A 22,691-nucleotide genomic window follows, 5' to 3' on the forward strand; every position below is an offset into this window, starting at 1 on the left:
TTTAAAAAATCCACGTGGTCCGTTGGCTCATGAAAAAAATTATTTAAAAAATCTACGTGGTCCGTTGGCTCATGAAAAAAATTATTTAAAAAAATCCACGTGGTCCGTTGGCTCATGAAAAAAAATATTTAAAAAATCCACGTGGTCCGTTGGCTCATGAAAAAAATTATTTAAAAAATCCACGTGGTCCGTTGGCTCATGAAAAAAATTATTTAAAAAATCTACGTGGTCCGTTGGCTCATGAAAAAAATTATTTAAAAAATCCACGTGGTCCGTTGGCTCATGAAAAAAATTATTTAAAAAATCCACGTGGTCCTTTGGCTCATGAAAAAAATTGTTTAAAAAATCCACGTGGTCCGTTGGCTCATGAAAAAAATTATTTAAAAAATCCACGTGGTCCGTTGGCTCATAAAAAAAATTATTTAAAAAATCCACGTGGTCCGTTGGCTCATGAAAAAAATTATTTAAAAAATCCACGTGGTCCGTTGGCTCATGAAAAAAATTATTTAAAAAATCCACGTGGTCCGTTGGCTCAGGGAAAAAATTATTTAAAAAATCCACGTGGTCCGTTGGCTCATGAAAAAAATTATTTAAAAAATCCACGTTTATTGTTGTGAAGGTCCATGAAAAAATATTCTTTAAAAAAATCCACGTTTATTGGCCTAAAGGTCCCAGAAAAAATATTCTTTAAAAAATCCACGTTTATTGGCCTAAAGGTCCCAGAAAAAATATTCTTTAAAAAATCCACGTTTATTGGCCTAAAGGTCCCAGAAAAAATATTCTTTAAAAAATCCACGTTTATTGGCCTAAAGGTCCCAGAAAAAATATTCTTTAAAAAATCCACGTTTATTGGTCTAAAGGTCCCAGAAAAAATATTCTTTAAAAAATCCACGTTTATTGGCCTAAAGGTCCCAAAAAAAAAAATATTCTTTAAAAAATCCACGTTTATTGGCCTAAAGGTCCCAGAAAAAATATTCTTTAAAAAATCCACGTTTATTGGCCTAAAGGTCCCATAAAAAATATTCTTTAAAAAAATCCACGTTTATTGTTTGAAGATCCATGAAAAAATATTCTTCAAAAAATCCTCGTTTAGTGGTATGTGCCCATGAAAAAAATATTCTTTAAAACTGGGAATGTTCAGGAGTCTACGCTGGAGGAAAAATTGAGACTTAGCCAATCAATTCATTCAATAGCAAAACAAACACAAAACAGAGAATGGCACGTGCAAAAAGAAATTTAAAATAATATCCCATCAACCCAAAAACAGGTAATTGTGTTAATGTTTTTTTTTATCTATAGAACTCGATGAGTTTTTAGGTGAAACGTGTGCTGTCTGCCTGCAAATGTTTTGTTCTGCCGTTATTTTTTTAGAAAGGCCAGAAGTAAGCATTGCATAAGAGTACTCGATACGCCAAGAACCGGTCTTTCACCTAAAATCATCATATCAAAAAGGTTGAAAAAGACATGTGACTCAGATCCCGGGAACACTTTTTTCTATAGAAAAAAATTCCTTAGGTCCCAGGGGACACTCCTCAGCTACCTGAGGACTTTTTTCTATAGGACACTTTTTTATAGAAAAAAAAAAATCCGGAGGTCCCTGAAGACACTTCTATAGAAAAAATCCCTCGGGTTCCTGAGGAAAATTTTTTTCTATAGAAAAAAATCCTCAGGTCCCTAAGGACACTTTTTTCTATAGAAAAAAATCCTCAGATCCCTGGGGGCACATTTTTCTATAGAAAAAAATCCTCGGGCCCCTGATAACATTTTTTGTAGAAACAATTACTCAGTACCCTGAGCACACTTGTTTAAAGAAAATATTAGTTAGAAAAAAAAATCAGTTACCGTAGATTCAATTATGTTTACAACATTGCACTTCTTCCCTCCCTCAAAGACCCTCAATCATCAACCATACTCTCAATGACCACCATTATTGTTAAATGGTTTGCTTGATCCCATTAGCTCTTTAAGGGTGTTGTTAAATATTTGGCTTTATCTTCAGTTGTTGTCTTTTATTTTTGGTGTTTGGTTACGTCGCAGTTTGACAAGAAAGACAAGATGGCCAAATACACAAAAAAGTAAATAAATAACAAACCAAAAAACAGCCGATAGCAAACGAAAACAAAAAAAAAATGATGCAAAGAATTTCACATTCAAGGTCATGTCTGCTCAAGTTTGGCATGTTGTAAATATGGTAAATAGTTTTAAAAATACAAAAAAGCCAAAACACAAGTGGTGATTAAGTTTGGCAAAAACGCTGATCCAGTTAGAGATAAATAGTTAATTTAGGGTGCTGATGGGTATCAGTGAAGGAGAGAGGGAATATAAGAAGGCAAGGCAAGACATTACTTCCAATGGATTTAAGGAATCGTAGTTTGGTTTAATTACTTAAGGAACCATTGACTCCGCCATTCTATAGAAAAAAGTGTCCTCCGGGACCTGAGGAATTTTGTTCTATAGAAAAAAGTGTCCTCCGGGACCTGAGGAATTTTGTTCTATAGAAAAAAGTGTCCTCAGGGACCTGAGGAAATTTTTTCTATAGAAAAAAGTGTCCTCAGGAACCTGAGGAATTTTTTCTATAGAAAAAAACTGTCCTCAGGAACCTGAGGAATTTTTTCTATAGAAAAAAACTGTCCTCAGGAAACTGAGGAATTTTTTTCTATAGAAAAAAGTGTCCTCAGAGACCTGAGGATTTTTTTGTGTAGAAAAAAGTGTCCTCAGGGACCTGAGGAATTTTTTTCTATAGAAAAAAGTGTCCTCAGGGACCTGAGGAATTTTTTCTATAGAAAAACGTGTCATCAAGGAGCTGAGGAATTTTTTTCTATAGAAAAAAGTATCCCCAAGGACCAGAGGAATTTTTTCTATAGAAAAAAAGTGTTCTCAGGGAGCTGAGGTATTTTTTTCTATAGAAAAAAGTGTCCTCAGGAATCTGAGGATTTTTTTTTCTATAGAAAAAAGTGTCCTCAGGAACCTGAGGAATTTTTTCTATAGAAAAAAGTGTCCTCAGTGTGCTGAGGAAATTTTTTTCTGTAGAACAAAGAGTCCTCAGGGACCTGAAGAATTTTTTTCTAAAGAAAAAAGTGTCCTCAGGGAACTGAGGAATTTTTTTCTATAGAAAAAAGTGTCCTCAGGGACCTGAGGAATTTTTTTCTATAGAAAAAAGTGTCCTCCGGGACCTGAGGAATTTTTTTCTATAGAAAAAAGTGTCCTCCGGGACCTGAGGAATTTTTTTCTATAGAAAAAAGTGTCCTCAGGGACCTGAGGAATTTTTTCTATAGAAAAAAGTGTCCTCAGGGACCTGGGGAATTTTTTTCTATAGAAAAAAAGTGTCCTCAGGGACCTGAGGAATTTTCGTTCTACAGAAAAAAGTGTCCTCAGGGACCTGAAGAATTTTTTTCTATAGAAAAAAGTGTCCTCAGGGACCTGAAGATTTTTTTCTATAGAAAAAAGTGTCCTCAGGTCTATAGAAAAAAGTGTATTCAGGGAAATGAGAATTTTTTTCTATAGAAAAAAGTGTACTCAGGGACCTGAGGAATTTTTTTCTATAGAAAAAAGTGGCTTGAGTGACCAGAGGAATTTTTCTCAAGAAAAAGTGTCCTCAGGGACATGAGTAATTTTTTTCTGTAGAAAAAAGTGTCCTCAGTGAGCTGAGGAATTTTTTTGTATAGAAAAAAGTGTCCTCAGTGAGCTGAGGATTGTTTTTCTATAGAAAAGTGTCCCCAGGGACCTGAGGATTTTTTTTCTATAGAAAAAAGTGTCCTCAGGGACCTGAGGAATTTTTTTGTATAGAAAAAAGTGTCCTCAGTGAGCTGAGGATTGTTTTTCTATAGAAAAGTGTCCCCAGGGACCTGAGGATTTTTTTTCTATAGAAAAAAGTGTCCTCAGGGACCTGAGGAATTTTTTCTATAGAAAAAAGTGTCCTCAGGGACCTGAGGAATTTTTTTCTATATTTTTTTTCTATAGAAAAAAGTGTCCTCCGGGACCTGAGGAATTTTTTTCTATAGAAAAAAGTGTCCTCCGGGACCTGAGGAATTTTTTTCTATAGAAAAAAGTGTCCTCAGGGACCTGAGGAATTTTTTCTATAGAAAAAAGTGGCTTGAGTGACCAGAGGAATTTTTCTCAAGAAAAAGTGTCCTCAGGGACATGAGTAATTTTTTTCTGTAGAAAAAAGTGTCCTCAGGGACCTGGGGAATTTTTTTCTATAGAAAAAAAGTGTCCTCAGGGACCTGAGGAATTTTCGTTCTACAGAAAAAAGTGTCCTCAGGGACCTGAAGAATTTTTTTGTATAGAAAAAAGTGTCCTCAGTGAGCTGAGGATTGTTTTTCTATAGAAAAGTGTCCTCAGGGACCTGAAGATTTTTTTCTATAGAAAAAAGTGTCCTCAGGTCTATAGAAAAAAGTGTATTCAGGGAAATGAGAATTTTTTTCTATAGAAAAAAGTGTACTCAGGGACCTGAGGAATTTTTTTCTATAGAAAAAAGTGGCTAGAGTGACCAGAGGAATTTTTCTCAAGAAAAAGTGTCCTCAGGGACATGAGTAATTTTTTTCTGTAGAAAAAAGTGTCCTCAGGGACCTGGGGAATTTTTTTCTATAGAAAAAAAGTGTCCTCAGGGACCTGAGGAATTTTCGTTCTACAGAAAAAAGTGTCCTCAGGGACCTGAAGAATTTTTTTCTATAGAAAAAAGTGTCCTCAGGGACCTGAGGAATTTTTTTTTCTATAGAAAAAAGTGTCCTCCGGGACCTGAGGAATTTTTTTCTATAGAAAAAAGTGTCCTCCGGGACCTGAGGAATTTTTTTCTATAGAAAAAAGTGTCCTCAGGGACCTGAGGAATTTTTTCTATAGAAAAAAGTGTCCTCAGGGACCTGGGGAATTTTTTTCTATAGAAAAAAAGTGTCCTCAGGGACCTGAGGAATTTTCGTTCTACAGAAAAAAGTGTCCTCAGGGACCTGAAGAATTTTTTTCTATAGAAAAAAGTGTCCTCAGGGACCTGAAGATTTTTTTCTATAGAAAAAAGTGTCCTCAGGGAAATGAGAAATTTCTTTTCTATAGAAAAAAGTGTATTCAGGGAAATGAGAATTTTTTTCTATAGAAAAAAGTGTACTCAGGGACCTGAGGAATTTTTTTCTATAGAAAAAAGTGGCTTGAGTGACCAGAGGAATTTTTCTCAAGAAAAAGTGTCCTCAGGGACATGAGTAATTTTTTTCTGTAGAAAAAAGTGTCCTCAGTGAGCTGAGGAATTTTTTTGTATAGAAAAAAGTGTCCTCAGTGAGCTGAGGATTGTTTTTCTATAGAAAAGTGTCCCCAGGGACCTGAGGATTTTTTTTCTATAGAAAAAAGTGTCCTCAGGGACCTGAGGAATTTTTTTGTATAGAAAAAAGTGTCCTCAGTGAGCTGAGGATTGTTTTTCTATAGAAAAGTGTCCCCAGGGACCTGAGGATTTTTTTCTATAGAAAAAAGTGTCCTCAGGGACCTGAGGAATTTTTTCTATAGAAAAAAGTGTCCTCAGGGACCTGAGGAATTTTTTTCTATAGAAAAAAGTAACCTCAGGGACCTCTGGAATTTTTTTCTATAGAAAAAAGTGTGCTCAGGGACCTGAGGAATTTTTTTTCTATAGAAAATAGTGCCCTCAGCGACCTGAGGAATTTTTTTCTATAGAAAAAAGTGTCCTCAGAGTACATTTTTTCTATAGAAAAAAGTGTCATCAAGGAGCTTAGGAATTTTTTTCTTATGAAAAAAGTATCCCCAAGGACCAGAGGAATTTTTTTCTATAGAAAAAAGTCTCCTCAGGGACGTGAGGAATTTTTTTCTATAGAAAAAAGTGTCCTCAGGGACCTGAGGAATTTTTTTATAAAAAATGTTTTTCTATAGAAAAAAGTGTCTTTAGGGTCCTGAGGAAATTTTTTTATAGAAAAAAGTGTTCTCAGGGTTTTGAGGAATTTATTTCTATAGAAAAAAGTGTCCTTTGGGACCTGAGGAATTTTTTATATAGAAAACAGTGTCCTCAGGTTTCTGAGGTGATTTATGTATTTGATTTTTTTTGTATATAAAGTTTTTTAACCAACATTTTAAGCAAAAGACAAAAATTCATTAGTCAATATAAAATTTATGCAAATTTTCTTGTCGTTCCAGCTCTGCAAAGGGGATCTGATAACAAAACCAGAAATCAAATTAAAAATTCGCATTATGGTCATTAGTTTGGCAATGCAATCATTAAACCTTTTTAGAAATTGTTGCTGTTTAACTTTAAGACAACTTTTGGACAAATGGACCACTTTCAGCCTCACAAACATACAACGCACACAAACCTGTAGGTCGGTCTCAGCTCTAATTTTTCCCATTTATTGTCTGGTCATAAGTCCAGAGACTGTCCAGCACCGTTTACTGCAGGTGATATGTCTTAATAATGTATTTCTTTATTATTATTTTTTAAATGGCTTTGAAATCATCACATTTTGAAGTTGGTATTTTTTGTTAGTCAGTCAGTCTGTTTGTTTGTTGCGGTCAACTATCCCTTTGTTGCCCACAACAACAGCGTGTTTTGCTGCGCGTTATGTTATAATTATGATGTTGCAATTTATTTCGCAAAAAATGAATGTTTTAAAATCTCTTTAATTTCGGAAACCGAAAAAAGCGATGGCGAGAAAAAATCCGCATACAACGGACAACGATGCATAAGGGCAGCAAAGGCAGCTGTTGAATAAATATTTGTTAATCTCAGCTTGTAAACGTCAAATGATGGATCAGCTAGAAATAAGCTAACGCTTAGACTGATAACCAGACAGCTAACCAACCGAGCAATGAGCAAAAATAAATTCACAAAAATTAAATTTACGAATTTTTACACCATTGTTTGTTAATGATTTGTGTGTGTGTGTGCGGCAGTGTGTCAACAATAACTGTTTGAATATTGTTTAAATATTCATTATAATTGTTTTTCCAATGCGATTTGAAATATTTGATATTGTAAATTATATTTGAGATTGAGAGAGAAGGGGAAATAAAACTGTTTAATTAATTTGAGGTGGTTCTCCTTCCTCAAAAGTGGATGATTTTGCAAGGTCATGAATAGATTATTACAGTTAAGTTTATTTTATCTTAGTTCAGCCTTAAGAGAATGATGAACTTTCGTACGTCACAGTTAAATATTATTCTAAGCATACCTGCCTCAGGTCCCTGAGGACACTTTTTTCTATAGAAAAAAATTCCTCAGGTCCCTGAGGACACTTTTTTCTATAGAAAAAAATTCCTCAGGTCCCTGAGGACACTTTTTTCTATAGAAAAAAATTCCTCAGGTCCCTGAGGACACTTTTTTCTATAGAAAAAAATTCCTCAGGTCCCTGAGGACACTTTTTTCTATAGAAAAAAATTCCTCAGGTCCCTGAGGATACTTTTTACTATAGAAAAAAATTACTCAGGTCAGTACACTTTTTTCTAAAGAAAAAATTTCCTCAGGTCCCTGAGGACACTTTTTTCTATGGAAAAAAATTCCTCAGGTCCCTGAGGACACTTTTTTCTATAGAAAAAAATTCCTCAGGTCCCTGAGGACACTTTTTTCTATAGAAAAAAATTCCTCAGGTCCCTGAGGACACTTTTTTCTATAGAAAAAAATTCCTCAGGTCCCTGAGGACACTTTTTTCTATAGAAAAAAATTCCTCAGGTCCCTGAGGACACTTTTTTCTATAGAAAAAAATTCCTCAGGTCCCTGAGGACACTTTTTTCTATAGAAAAAAATTCCTCAGGTCCCTGAGGACACTTTTTTCTATAGAAAAAAATTCCTCAGGTCCCTGAGGACACTTTTTTCTATAGAAAAAAATTCCTCAGGTCCATGAGGACACTTTTTTCTATAGAAAAAAATTCCTCAGGTCCCTGAGGACACTTTTTTCTATAGAAAAAAATTCCTCAGGTCCCTGAGGATACTTTTTTCTATAGAAAAAAATTCCTCAGGTCCCTGAGGACACTTTTTTCTATAGAAAAAAATTCCTCAGGTCCCTGAGGACACTTTTTTCTATAGAAAAAATTCCTCAGGTCCCTGAGGACACTTTTTTCTATAGAAAAAAATTCCTCAGGTCCCTGAGGACACTTTTTTCTATAGAAAAAAATTCCTCAGGTCCCTGAGGACAATTTTTTCTGTAGAAAAAAATTCCTCAGGTCCCTGAGGACACTTTTTTCTATAGAAAAAATCGAATAAAGTTGTCCTTAAATATAAAATAGCCAAGGCTATTCTTATAGAGTAAATGCTACAAATTCAAGGTTGGGCATTACAAATATTGTTATTTGTGCCTCACTTGTTATTAACATGAGAAAACAAATATTTATTATTTACATGACTGTGTAAAGAAAACAATGCACTTCAAACAAAGAACTCATTTGCGCAAATTCAAATAAACGTTAAGTTCAAATAAAAACAAAATGAAAACTGTGAATTCATGGAAATGTTTAAAGTTTTTTTTCATTATTTGATTGTTAAAAATCAATAGAAATATTAATAAGGGGGAAATAATTTTCATAATTTACTTACGTACAAAAATCTGAGGACTTACGTGAGTAAAAAATGATCTCATTGATTATATATGTTTTTTTTAACTATCGGAAATCTAAGGATTTCCAAAACCTTCACAACAATAAACGTAGATTTTTTTTAAAAAAAAATATTTTTCAAACACCTCCACTACAGTAAACGTGGATTTTTTAAAGAATATTTTTTCATGGGCCATCAGACCATTAAACGTGGATTTTTTAAAGAATATTTTTTCATGGGCCATCAGACCATTAAACGTGGATTTTTTAAAGAATATTTTTTCATGGGCCATCAGACCATTAAACGTGGATTTTTTAAAGAATATTTTTTCATGGGCCATCAGACCATTAAACGTGGATTTTTTAAAGAATATTTTTTCATGGGCCATCAGACCATTAAACGTGGATTTTTTAAAGAATATTTTTTCATGGGCCATCAGACCATTAAACGTGGATTTTTTAAAGAATATTTTTTCATGGGCCATCGGACCATTAAACGTGGATTTTTTAAAGAATATTTTTTCATGGGCCATCAGACCATTAAACGTGGATTTTTTAAAGAATATTTTTTCATGGGCCATCAGACCATTAAACGTGGATTTTTTAAAGAATATTTTTTCATGGGCCATCAGACCATTAAACGTGGATTTTTTAAAGAATATTTTTTCATGGGCCATCAGACCATTAAACGTGGATTTTTTAAAGAATATTTTTTCATGGGCCATCAGACCATTAAACGTGGATTTTTTAAAGAATATTTTTTCATGGGCCATCAGACCATTAAACGTGGATTTTATAAAGAATATTTTTTCATGGGCCATCAGACCATTAAACGTGGATTTTTTAAAGAATATTTTTTCATGGGCCATCAGACCATTAAACGTGGATTTTTTAAAGAATATTTTTTCATGGGCCATCAGACCATTAAACGTGGATTTTTTAAAGAATATTTTTTCATGGGCCATCAGACCATTAAACGTGGATTTTTTAAAGAATATTTTTTCATGGGCCATCAGACCATTAAACGTGGATTTTTTAAAGAATATTTTTTCATGGGCCATCAGACCATTAAACGTGGATTTTTTAAAGAATATTTTTTCATGGGCCATCAGACCATTAAACGTGGATTTTTTAAAGAATATTTTTTCATGGGCCATCAGACCATTAAACGTGGATTTTTTAAAGAATATTTTTTCATGGGCCATCAGACCATTAAACGTGGATTTTTTAAAGAATATTTTTTCATGGGCCATCAGACCATTAAACGTGGATTTTTTAAAGAATATTTTTTCATGGGCCATCAGACCATTAAACGTGGATTTTTTAAAGAATATTTTTTCATGGGCCATCAGACCATTAAACGTGGATTTTTTAAAGAATATTTTTTCATGGGCCATCAGACCATTAAACGTGGATTTTTTAAAGAATATTTTTTCATGGGCCATCAGACCATTAAACGTGGATTTTTTAAAGAATATTTTTTCATGGGCCATCAGACCATTAAACGTGGATTTTTTAAAGAATATTTTTTCATGGGCCATCAGACCATTAAACGTGGATTTTTTAAAGAATATTTTTTCATGGGCCATCAGACCATTAAACGTGGATTTTTTAAAGAATATTTTTTCATGGGCCATCAGACCATTAAACGTGGATTTTTTAAAGAATATTTTTTCATGGGCCATCAGACCATTAAACGTGGATTTTTTAAAGAATATTTTTTCATGGGCCATCAGACCATTAAACGTGGATTTTTTAAAGAATATTTTTTCATGGGCCATCAGACCATTAAACGTGGATTTTTTAAAGAATATTTTTTCATGGGCCATCAGACCATTAAACGTGGATTTTTTAAAGAATATTTTTTCATGGGCCATCAGACCATTAAACGTGGATTTTTTCATGGGCCATCAGACCATTAAACGTGGATTTTTTAAAGAATATTTTTTCATGGGCCATCAGACCATTAAACGTGGATTTTTTCATGGGCCATCAGACCATTAAACGTGGATTTTTTAAAGAATATTTTTTCATGGGCCATCAGACCATTAAACGTGGATTTTTTAAAGAATATTTTTTCATGGGCCATCGGACCATTAAACGTGGATTTTTTAAAGAATATTTTTTCATGGGCCATCAGACCATTAAACGTGGATTTTATAAAGAATATTTTTTCATGGGCCATCAGACCATTAAACGTGGATTTTTTAAAGAATATTTTTTCATGGGCCATCAGACCATTAAACGTGGATTTTATAAAGAATATTTTTTCATGGGCCATCAGACCATTAAACGTGGATTTTTTAAAGAATATTTTTTCATGGGCCATCAGACCATTAAACGTGGATTTTTTAAAGAATATTTTTTCATGGGCCATCAGACCATTAAACGTGGATTTTTTAAAGAATATTTTGTCATGGGCCATCAGACCATTAAACGTGGATTTTTTCATGGGCCATCAGACCATTAAACGTGGATTTTTTAAAGAATATTTTTTCATGGGCCATCAGACCATTAAACGTGGATTTTTTAAAGAATATTTTTTCATGGGCCATCGGACCATTAAACGTGGATTTTTTAAAGAATATTTTTTCATGGGCCATCAGACCATTAAACGTGGATTTTTTAAAGAATATTTTTTCATGGGCCATCAGACCATTAAACGTGGATTTTTTAAAGAATATTTTTTCATGGGCCATCAGACCATTAAACGTGGATTTTTTAAAGAATATTTTTTCATGGGCCATCAGACCATTAAACGTGGATTTTTTAAAGAATATTTTTTCATGGGCCATCAGACCATTAAACGTGGATTTTTTAAAGAATATTTTTTCATGGGCCATCAGACCATTAAACGTGGATTTTTTAAAGAATATTTTTTCATGGGCCATCAGACCATTAAACGTGGATTTTTTAAAGAATATTTTTTCATGGGCCATCAGACCATTAAACGTGGATTTTTTAAAGAATATTTTTTCATGGGCCATCAGACCATTAAACGTGGATTTTTTAAAGAATATTTTTTCATGGGCCATCAGACCATTAAACGTGGATTTTTTAAAGAATATTTTTTCATGGGCCATCAGACCATTAAACGTGGATTTTTTAAAGAATATTTTTTCATGGGCCATCAGACCATTAAACGTGGATTTTTTAAAGAATATTTTTTCATGGGCCATCAGACCATTAAACGTGGATTTTTTAAAGAATATTTTGTCATGGGCCATCAGACCATTAAACGTGGATTTTTTCATGGGCCATCAGACCATTAAACGTGGATTTTTTTGAAGAATATTTTTTCATGGGCCATCAGACCATTAAACGTGGATTTTTTAAAGAATATTTTTTCATGGGCCATCAGACCATTAAACGTGGATTTTTTAAAGAATATTTTTTCATGGGCCATCAGACCATTAAACGTGGATTTTTTAAAGAATATTTTTTCATGGGCCATCAGACCATTAAACGTGGATTTTTTTGAAGAATATTTTTTCATGGGCCATCAGACCATTAAACGTGGATTTTTTAAAGAATATTTTTTCATGGGCCATCAGACCATTAAACGTGGATTTTTTAAAGAATATTTTTTCATGGGCCATCAGACCATTAAACGTGGATTTTTTAAAGAATTTTTTTTCATGGGCCTTCAGACCATTAAACGTGGATTTTTTAAAGAATATTTTTTCATGGGCCATCAGACCATTAAACGTGGATTTTTTTGAAGAATATTTTTTCATGGGCCATCAGACCATAAAACGTGGATTTTTTAAAGAATATTTTTTCATGGGCCATCAGACCATAAAACGTGGATTTTTTAAAGAATATTTTTTCATGGGCCATCAGACCATAAAACGTGGATTTTTTAAAGAATATTTTTTCATGGGCCATCAGACCATAAAACGTGGATTTTTTAAAGAATATTTTTTCATGGGCCATCAGACCATAAAACGTGGATTTTTTAAAGAATATTTTTTCATGGGCCATCAGACCATAAAACGTGGATTTTTTAAAGAATATTTTTTCATGGGCCATCAGACCATAAAACGTGGATTTTTTAAAGAATATTTTTTCATGGGCCATCAGACCATAAAACGTGGATTTTTTAAAGAATATTTTTTCATGGGCCATCAGACCATAAAACGTGGATTTTTTAAAGAATATTTTTTCATGGGCCATCAGACCATAAAACGTGGATTTTTTAAAGAATATTTTTTCATGGGCCATCAGACCATAAAACGTGGATTTTTTAAAGAATATTTTTTCATGGGCCATCAGACCATAAAACGTGGATTTTTTAAAGAATATTTTTTCATGGGCCATCAGACCATAAAACGTGGATTTTTTAAAGAATATTTTTTCATGGGCCATCAGACCATAAAACGTGGATTTTTTAAAGAATATTTTTTCATGGGCCATCATACCATAAAACGTGGATTTTTTAAAGAATATTTTTTCATGGGCCATCAGACCATAAAACGTGGATTTTTTAAAGAATATTTTTTCATGGGCCATCAGACCATAAAACGTGGATTTTTTAAAGAATATTTTTTCATGGGCCATCAGACCATAAAACGTGGATTTTTTAAAGAATATTTTTTCATGGGCCATCAGACCATAAAACGTGGATTTTTTAAAGAATATTTTTTCATGGGCCATCAGACCATAAAACGTGGATTTTTTAAAGAATATTTTTTCATGGGCCATCAGACCATAAAACGTGGATTTTTTAAAGAATATTTTTTCATGGGCCATCAGACCATAAAACGTGGATTTTTTAAAGAATATTTTTTCATGGGCCATCAGACCATAAAACGTGGATTTTTTAAAGAATATTTTTTCATGGGCCATCAGACCATAAAACGTGGATTTTTTAAAGAATATTTTTTCATGGGCCATCAGACCATAAAACGTGGATTTTTTAAAGAATATTTTTTCATGGGCCATCAGACCATAAAACGTGGATTTTTTAAAGAATATTTTTTCATGGGCCATCAGACCATAAAACGTGGATTTTTTAAAGAATATTTTTTCATGGGCCATCAGACCATAAAACGTGGATTTTTTAAAGAATATTTTTTCATGGGCCATCAGACCATAAAACGTGGATTTTTTAAAGAATATTTTTTCATGGGCCATCAGACCATAAAACGTGGATTTTTTAAAGAATATTTTTTCATGGGCCATCAGACCATAAAACGTGGATTTTTTAAAGAATATTTTTTCATGGGCCATCAGACCACTAAACGTGGATTTTTTAAAGAATATTTTTTCATGGGCCATCAGACCATTAAACGTGGATTTTTTAAAGAATATTTTTTCATGGGCCATCAGACCATTAAACGTGGATTTTTTAAAGAATATTTTTTCATGGGCCATCAGACCATTAAACGTGGATTTTTTAAAGAATATTTTTTCATGGGCCATCAGACCATTAAACGTGGATTTTTTAAAGAATATTTTTTCATGGGCCATCAGACCATTAAACGTGGATTTTTTAAAGAATATTTTTTCATGGGCCATCAGACCATTAAACGTGGATTTTTTAAAGAATATTTTTTCATGGGCCATCAGACCATTAAACGCGGATTTTTTAAAGAATATTTTTTCATGGGCCATCAGACCATTAAACGTGGATTTTTTAAAGAATATTTTTTCATGGGCCATCAGACCATTAAACGTGGATTTTTTAAAGAATATTTTTTCATGGGCCATCAGACCATTAAACGTGGATTTTTTAAAGAATATTTTTTCATGGGCCATCAGACCATTAAACGTGGATTTTTTAAAGAATATTTTTTCATGGGCCATCAGACCATTAAACGTGGATTTTTTAAAGAATATTTTTTCATGGGCCATCAGACCATTAAACGTGGATTTTTTAAAGAATATTTTTTCATGCGCCATCAGACCATTAAACGTGGATTTTTTAAAGAATATTTTTTCATGGGCCATCAGACCATTAAACGTGGATTTTTTAAAGAATATTTTTTCATGGGCCATCAGACCATTAAACGTGGATTTTTTAAAGAATATTTTTTCATGGGCCATCAGACCATTAAACGTGGATTTTTTAAAGAATATTTTTTCATGGGCCATCAGACCATTAAACGTGGATTTTTTAAAGAATATTTTTTCATGGGCCATCATCTCCCTGAGGAGAGAGAGTCTCCCTGAGGAGACTTTTCTACAGAAAAAATTTCCTCAGGTCCCTGAGGAGATATTTTTCTATAGAAAACACTTTCTCAGGTCCCTGAGGAGACAATTTTTTATAGAAAACATTTTCTCAGGTCCCTGAGGAGAAAATTTTTTATAGAAAAATTTTATCAGGTCGCTGAGGAGACATTTTTCTATAGAAAAAATTTCATCATGTCCCTGAGGAGACTTTTTTCTATAGAAAAAATGAGGAGACTTTTTTTCTATAGAAAAAATTTCCTCAGTTCCCAGAGGAGACTTTTTCCTATAGAAAAAATTTCCTCAGTTCCCAGAGGAGACTTTTTTCTATAGAAAAAATTTCCTCAGGTCCTTGAGGAGACTTTTTTCTATAGAAAAAATTTCCTCAGTTCCCAGAGGAGACTTTTTTCTATAGAAAAAATTTCCTCAGGTCCTTGAGGAGACTTTTTTCTTTAAAAAAAAATTCCTCAGGTTCCTGAGGAGACTTTCTTCTATAGAAAAAATTTCCTCAGGGCCCTGAGGACACTTTTTCTATAGAAAAGAAATTCCTCAGATCACTGAGGATACTATTTTCTATAGAAAAAATTTCCTCAGGTCCCTAAGGACACTTTTTTCTATAGAAAAAATTTCCTCAGGTCCCTAAGGACACTTTTTTCTATAGAAAAAATTTCCTCTGGTCCCTGAGGACACTTTTTTCTATAGAAAAAATTTCCTCAGGTCCCTGAGGACACTTTTTTCTATAGAAAAAATTTCCTCAGGTCCCTGAGGACACTTTTTTCTATAGAAAAAATTTCCTCTGGTCCCTGAGGACACTTTTTTCTATAGAAAAGAAATTCCTCAGGTCCCTGAGGATACTATTTTCTATAGAAAAAAATTCCTCAGGTCCCTGAGGAGACTTTCTTCTATTGAAAAAATTTCCTCAGGTCTCTGAGGAGACTTTTTCCTATAGAAAAAGTTTCCTCAGGCCCCTGAGGAGACTTTTTCCTATAGAAAAAGTTTCCTCAGGCCCCTGAGGAGATTTTTTCCTATAGAAAAAATTTCTTCAGCGACCTGACTTTTTTCTATAGAAAAAATTTCTTCAGGGACCTACCTTTTTCCAATAGAAAACATTTATTCAGGGACCTGACTTTTTTCTATAGAAAAAATTTCCTCAGGTCCATGAGGAGACTTTCTTCCATAGAAAAAATTTTCTCAGGTACCTGAGGAGACTTTTTTCTATAGAAAAAATTTCCTCAGGTCCCTGAGGACACTTTTTTCTACAGAAAAAATTTCCTCAGGTCCCTGAGGAGACTTTTTTCTATGTTCAGTGTTGTTAGGGACCTGACAATTGTTTTCTATGTAAAATATAATTTTCATGAGATTTTTTTAAAGAATATGTTTTTTTTTTAATTTGTTGAACATATTTTTAATGTGAATTTCTTTTATTTTCCAGGTATGTCCAATTCCATTCTTTGTTATGTATCCATCGTTTGGGTAAGTTAATTTTACTTCTACATGTTGTCAAAAACCAACCCATTGTGCATTTGAGCTAATCAATATTTGCTGCTTACAGTTTTGTTGACTGACTGACCGACCAAACGACCTTGATGTGCATAAAATTTTGTTGGTCTTTTTTACATGCCTCCATTCATTCAATCGCTCCTCCGCTCGTTCGAATGTAGTTTTCAAACTCAGATCGGTTTCTGTGCTGTGCGCGCACATCCAATAAAGATGGTTCATTTGTTGGCCGGTAAAACGGATGGTCATTCAAGCGTCTACGCGCTTAATCAGCCCCCTCCCTCTCCACTACCACCACAACAAGCTGCAACGAATTGTTATTATATTTTTATTTATTATTGTTGTATTTGTATTTTTAGTCATTTGGTCTGGTTTAAGTTTGTTTTAGTAGCAGCATTGGTCGGTTGGTTAGTTGGTCGTTGTACGATAAACGGTTTTGTAATATTGCATAATTTGCTCACAGGCCAAAGACCAGGCCAAACCAGTTTGTTGAATGGATGGATGGGCAGAGGTAGCTGCTAGCTTTTGCACATCGCAAACGCCTAAGCCAATATGAACTGAACTCTATGCTCATCAATTTAAACTTTGTTGGCTTTTTGTTTTAAGAAGTTCCAACATTATTAAGTGTGGGGGTGCTTAGATTCTCAACGGAACTTTTTTTGGGCACGTGCGTCATGGCAGTTTTTTCCTGACCAAATTTATGCTGTAAAGACCTGGCGGTAATGGTTTTGCATATTAACTAGGGAATTCTTAAATTATTACAAAACTTTGCCTAGAAGACGTCTTGCAGGGCAGCAGGTTCCTCTTAGCATTTTTGGGAATGTTTTTTGGAATTTCCCGTTTATAAATTTTATTTCTATTTTTTGGTCATAATGTAAAAAAACGTTGTTTACGCACTAACGTTACAATTCTTTGCGTGCTGTCTGTCTTGTGTCATTGGGTGCCACGATTATGTAATAAAGAATGAAGATGTTGCTGTTGTCGTTTACTTGAATTGGTAATTTATTTGTTATTTTGGTAACTGTTTATAAATTCACAAGGGGTAGAAGGTCTGATAATATGCCGCTTGAGGAGGGTGTTTGCTAGATGTGTAAATTGTTAAAAGATAATTTTATCATTCTATACATCAAGGTGGAAAATTTATCCATTACCAGCGTGGAGAATTTATCCATAAGCGTGGATAAATAATTTATCCAACAGCGTGGATAATTTATCCAATAAAATGGATAATTTATCCAACAGCGTGGATAATTTATGCAACAACGTGGACAATTTATCCAACAATGTGGACAATTTATCCATCACGGTAGATTATTTATCCAACAGCGTGGATAATTTATCCAACAGCGTCGATAATTTATCCAACATAGTGGATAATTCATCCAACAACGTGGATAATCTATCCAACAACGGGGATAATTTATCCATCACAGTGGATAATTTATCCAACAGCGTGGATAATTTATCGCACAGCGTGGATAATTTATCCAACAGCGTAGATAATTTTTCCAACAGCGTGGATAATTTATCCAAAAGCTTAGATTATTGATCCAACAGCATGGATAATTTATCCAACAGCGTGGATAATTTAGCCAATAGCGTGGATAATTTTTCCAACAGCGTGGATAATTTATTCAACAGCGTGGATAATTTATCCAACTGCGCGGATAATTTATCCAACAGCGTAGATTATTTATCCAACAGCGTGGATAATTATCCAACAGTGTAGATAATTTTTCCAATAGCGTGGATAATTTATCCAACAGCGTGGATAATTTATCCAACAGCGTGGATAGTTGATCCAACACCGTGGATAATTTATCCAACAGCGTGGATAGTTGATCCAACACCGTGGATAATTTATCCAACAGCGTGGATAATCTATCAAACAGCGTGGATAATTTATCCAACAGCGTGGATAATTTATCCAACAGCGTTGATAATTTATCCACAAGCGTGGATAATTTATCCATCCACTTGTATAATTGGTCCACCCACTTGTATAATTTATCCAACAGCGTGGATAATTTATCTAACAGCGTGGATAATGTATACAACAGCGTAGATAATTTTTCCAACAGCGTGGATAATTTATCAAACAACGTGGATTATTTATCGAACAGCATGGATAATTTATCCAACAGCGTGGATAATTTATCCAACAGCGTGGATAATCTATCCAACACCGTGGATAATTTGTCCAACAGCGTGGATAATTTATCCAACAACGTGGATAATTCATCCAACAGCGTGGATAATTTATCCAACAGCGTTGATACTTTACCCAACAGCGTGGATAATTTATCCAACAACGTGGATAATTCATCGAACAGCGTGGATAATTTATCCAACAGCGTAGATAATTTATCAAACAACGTGGACAGTTTATTCATCACGATGAATAATTTATCCAACAGCGTGTATAGTTTATCCAACAACGTGGATAATTCATCCAATAGCGTGGATAATTTATCCAACAGCGTGGATAATTTATCCATAACGGTGGATAATTTATCCAACAACGTCGACAATTTATCCAACAGCGTGGATAATTTATCTAACAGCGTGGATAACTTATTCAACAGCATGGATAATTTATTCAACAGCATGGATAATTTATCCAACAGCGTGGACATTTTATCCACCAAGGTGGATAATTTATTATCGGCGTGGATTTATCTCAAAGGGTAGATAATTTATCCACCAGGTAAATTATCCAACAGCGTTTATAATTTATCCAACAGCGTGGAAAATTTAGCTAACAGCTTGGTTTATTTATCCAACAGCGCGGATTATTTATGCAACAGCGTGGATAATTTATGCAACAACGTGGATAATTTATCCGCCCACTTGTATAATTTATCCATCCACTTGTATAATTGGTCCACCCACTTGTATAATTTATCCAACAGCGTGGATAATTTATCTAACAGCGTGGTTAATTTATCCAACAGCGTGGATAATGTATACAACAGCGTAGATAATTTTTCCAACAGCGTGGATAATTTATTCCCCACCGTAAATAATTTATGTACCAGCATTGATAATTTATCCATCACCGTGGATAATTTATCAACCAACGTGGATAATTTAGCCATTTGAGTTGACAATTTAACCATCAAAGTGGACAATGTATTCATCAATGTGGTTATTTTATCCATAACCGTGGATAATTTATCCATCGCAGTGGATAATTTATTCATCACTTTGGATAATTTATCTATCAGCATGGACACGGTGGACAATTTATTCATCGGGGTATATGTATATTTCACAAGCGTGGAAATTTTATCCACCACCGTGGATAATTTATCCGCCAATGTGGATAATTTATCGACCAACGTGGATAAATTATCCATAAGCGTGGATAATGTACACACATTCGTGGATACTTTGGATACTTTATCCATAAGCCTGGATATTTTATCCACTAACGTTGATAATTTATCCACCAACTTGGATAAATACCCACCAACCCTGATAATTTATTCGCCAACGTGGATAATTTATGCAACACCGTGGATAATTATCCACTAATATGGATAATTTATCCATTAACGGGGATAATTTATCCATCAAAGTGGATAATTTATCCACCAACGTGGACAATTTATCCATCACCGTGGATAATTTATCCATCAAAGTGGATAAATTTAAGTCACTCAACGGCATGGGGGTGTTGAGAAATCAATTTTGTTTAAAAGACCTCTTATAAAGCAATAGGAGCGAATGCCGCCCTGAGGACTGCAACTGGGTGGGCCATCTTCAATGGGCCATGTTCAGAAGGGGGTGAAGATTTCTCCGTTGCATTGACACAACTAGATGTTGTCGATGCAGTACCTGCTTGGGTGTTATTGCCGTGGGCACCCCCCGCCACTCGTCTTGTGGACAGGCTTCCAACACGCGGGCATGTCAGAGGAGATCTTTATAATCTAGAGAGATCTTTCCAAAGGATAAAGTGCCTATCAGGCAGGCTTGGAAACCACTCCCCCCATCCGCCGCAGCAAAAAATCGCCAGCTGCTAAGGCAAACACTACTGCGTTTAGCTCAATTAATCGTATTGGGACCAAATTGACAGCAATACCGACATGCCTATTTACACCTATTTACAGGGAGTGGACGATACACTGTATCTATTGAACTGGCCCACTAAACCTAAGAAAGATGGAAAACACGCGAGCTGATGTATATTTTTCCACGGTTGGAAAAGGAACTCAATAACAATTTCCACGGATGGAAAAGGAACTCAATAACATTATCTTACAACTAAACATAAATAGACCTCCTGGAAGATAAACATTTCTTTTGATTATTTTTTCATGTTTTGAAGACAAAATGCGTCAGGATTTTTTCTTTGCTTGTGAGCACAAGAAAGAACTTATAGAGCCTGGCACTCAAACAAAGTCCAAACACAAAGTCTAAACCTCTTGGAAGCCTGTGAGTGCCACCGTTGACCTATATATGGGCTCATCCACAGTCATCCCTACTACCTTAACCGACATAACAATACAGATACCTGTAGATCCTATTCCCCAAGTACTTCGAGTTGGCTCTTACAGATATTTTGATAGAGCTGCAGGTATTTCTTCCATGCAACGGATTAGGGTTATACCACCAATGATCGGTCGCCTCGTTTACGTGAACATTCACAAATAGTGGGTGATGTTGACGTTCAAAGGCGATTGCCCTCCTATTTTATGGGCCTCGAAATGTCACAATATTTAGGCAACTCCTTCATATACCTTTCGCATTAACGTTTAGTAGTCATTATGGTCATTGTTACAACGCTATAATTTTATCCTGCATACTTCTCTTGATAAGGACCCGAATAATTGTTCATTGGTCTGTCGGTGGAACAATTAAATCCAAACGACTAAACTTCTGGAAACTTTTTAGTCACCTACGAAAATTCTATTTACATCGATTAATAGAGGATTCACTCCTGTTATTCCTTGTTTTTACAGTAATAAGTTGAGGAGACGTAGCCTTGCCGACAGATTTGTTTTTATATTTAACAATTATTTACAATATTAACTGTCAAAATTGCATTACACCGGTTACTGAGCTTCCTGAGATAGGCTGTGTTGTCAAAGTCTAACCTGCCGAACTTACGATAATGGAAAAGAATTTTTTTTTATATCTGTAATGAAGAGCCTTTTTCTCTGTGGGAAAGAATTTTAGAACACCTAAAAGTTTATCTATACGAATGAAGTCAATGAATCATAAACCAACCTGTTAGGTGGTAGACACTAGGTTCCATCCTCCTTCTAATGCTGGCCTTAGGCTCAAACATGACCTATGAATCCGCCTCTTTCAAATGCGAAGATACTCCATTTGTTGTGAAAAATTCCAAAAACGAACAGGGAAGGTATACGTAATCAGTGACACAATTATCTGCTTGCAGTAAAGTAATCTATACTAAAAGCCGAAGTTCGAAGTATTATCCCTTAAAATTTAATGATGGATGCGGTTCGCAGCTAAAATCCTATGACCACCATTAATTTTACGCACATGCTCTACTTACACAAACTAACATTTTGGGAGAATTAAGTTCTGTCAGCGTATGCGGAACAAATTATTATGATCGCTGCCATAGGCATTTATTTTGCTTTTTTACATATGTGCTGCACATCAATTGCTTAACCCTTTCGGTGATTCTATGCCATTTGGCATTGCCAGTTTTTTTAGCCCGTTTTGAGGCAAAATACTTATGGGTACCTTTTTTTAATAATTTTGTATTTTTCCCTGAAGTGTTATCTAAAAATAAATTGTTATGTCTCAAAGAGCGAGTGCTCCTCTTTCGATTTAAAATTTGCATGAAAATACCATCATATAATTGTATATATATTATTAACAAAAAAATTTTTTGTTAACTTTTTGTAATTAATTTAGTTGATAATCATTGCCTTATTTATTAAAACGAAAAAAAAGATCCGAAATATAGTTCAATAGAGCTGTCAGATTTTTGATATTTCAAACTATAAAATATGGCATAGATTTTTCCCAACGCAAATGTTTCACTTTGTTTGACTCCCAGATTTCTATAGTAAAACCCCTAGATATTCTATAGAAAAACCTCCAGATCTTGTATAAGTAGACCTCCAGGTCTTCTGTACGAAGACCTCCAGATCTACCATAAGAATATCTCCGGATCTACCAATTGAAAACCTCCAGATCATGTATAACAATTCCTGCAGATTTTCTAAAATAAGTCCTCCAGATCCTCTATAAGATGGACCCCATGTCTTCTACAAGATGACCTCCAGCCCTTCTATAGGAAGACATTCAGGTGTTCTATAAGAAGTCCTCCAATATTTCTAAAAGAAGGCCTCAAATCTTCCATAAGAAGACCCTAGGTCTTCAATAAGAAGACCCTAGGTCTTCTATAAGAAGCTTTCGATGTTCTAAAAGAAGACCTCCAGATATTCTATAAGAAGACCTTCTATGTGAAGACCCCCAAATCTTCTAAAAGTAGACCTCCAGATCTTCTATAAAAAAAACCTCCTGGT

General features: G+C 34.4%; 1 protein-coding gene across 4 annotated transcripts in view; it reads left to right on the top strand.

The window, feature by feature from the left end:
* LOC141393802 (neuroguidin) overlaps positions 1-22,691 on the top strand; it is a 302,023-nt gene that overhangs the window by 142,634 nt on the left and 136,698 nt on the right. For 2 of the 4 annotated variants that reach the window (XM_073967298.1, XM_073967297.1), the window contains exon 2: positions 6,127-6,384. The exons of the other annotated variants lie outside the window; for them this stretch is intronic. In XM_073967298.1, the coding sequence (XP_073823399.1) occupies positions 6,127-6,384 (258 nt within the window). The remainder of the gene's footprint in view (positions 1-6,126; positions 6,385-22,691) is intronic. 4 annotated transcript variants of the gene reach the window in all.

Source organism: Musca autumnalis, unplaced genomic scaffold (genome assembly GCF_047663935.1).
Source record: "Musca autumnalis isolate F117 unplaced genomic scaffold, ASM4766393v1 scaffold_2, whole genome shotgun sequence".
Classification (NCBI taxonomy): Eukaryota; Metazoa; Arthropoda; class Insecta; order Diptera; family Muscidae; genus Musca; species Musca autumnalis.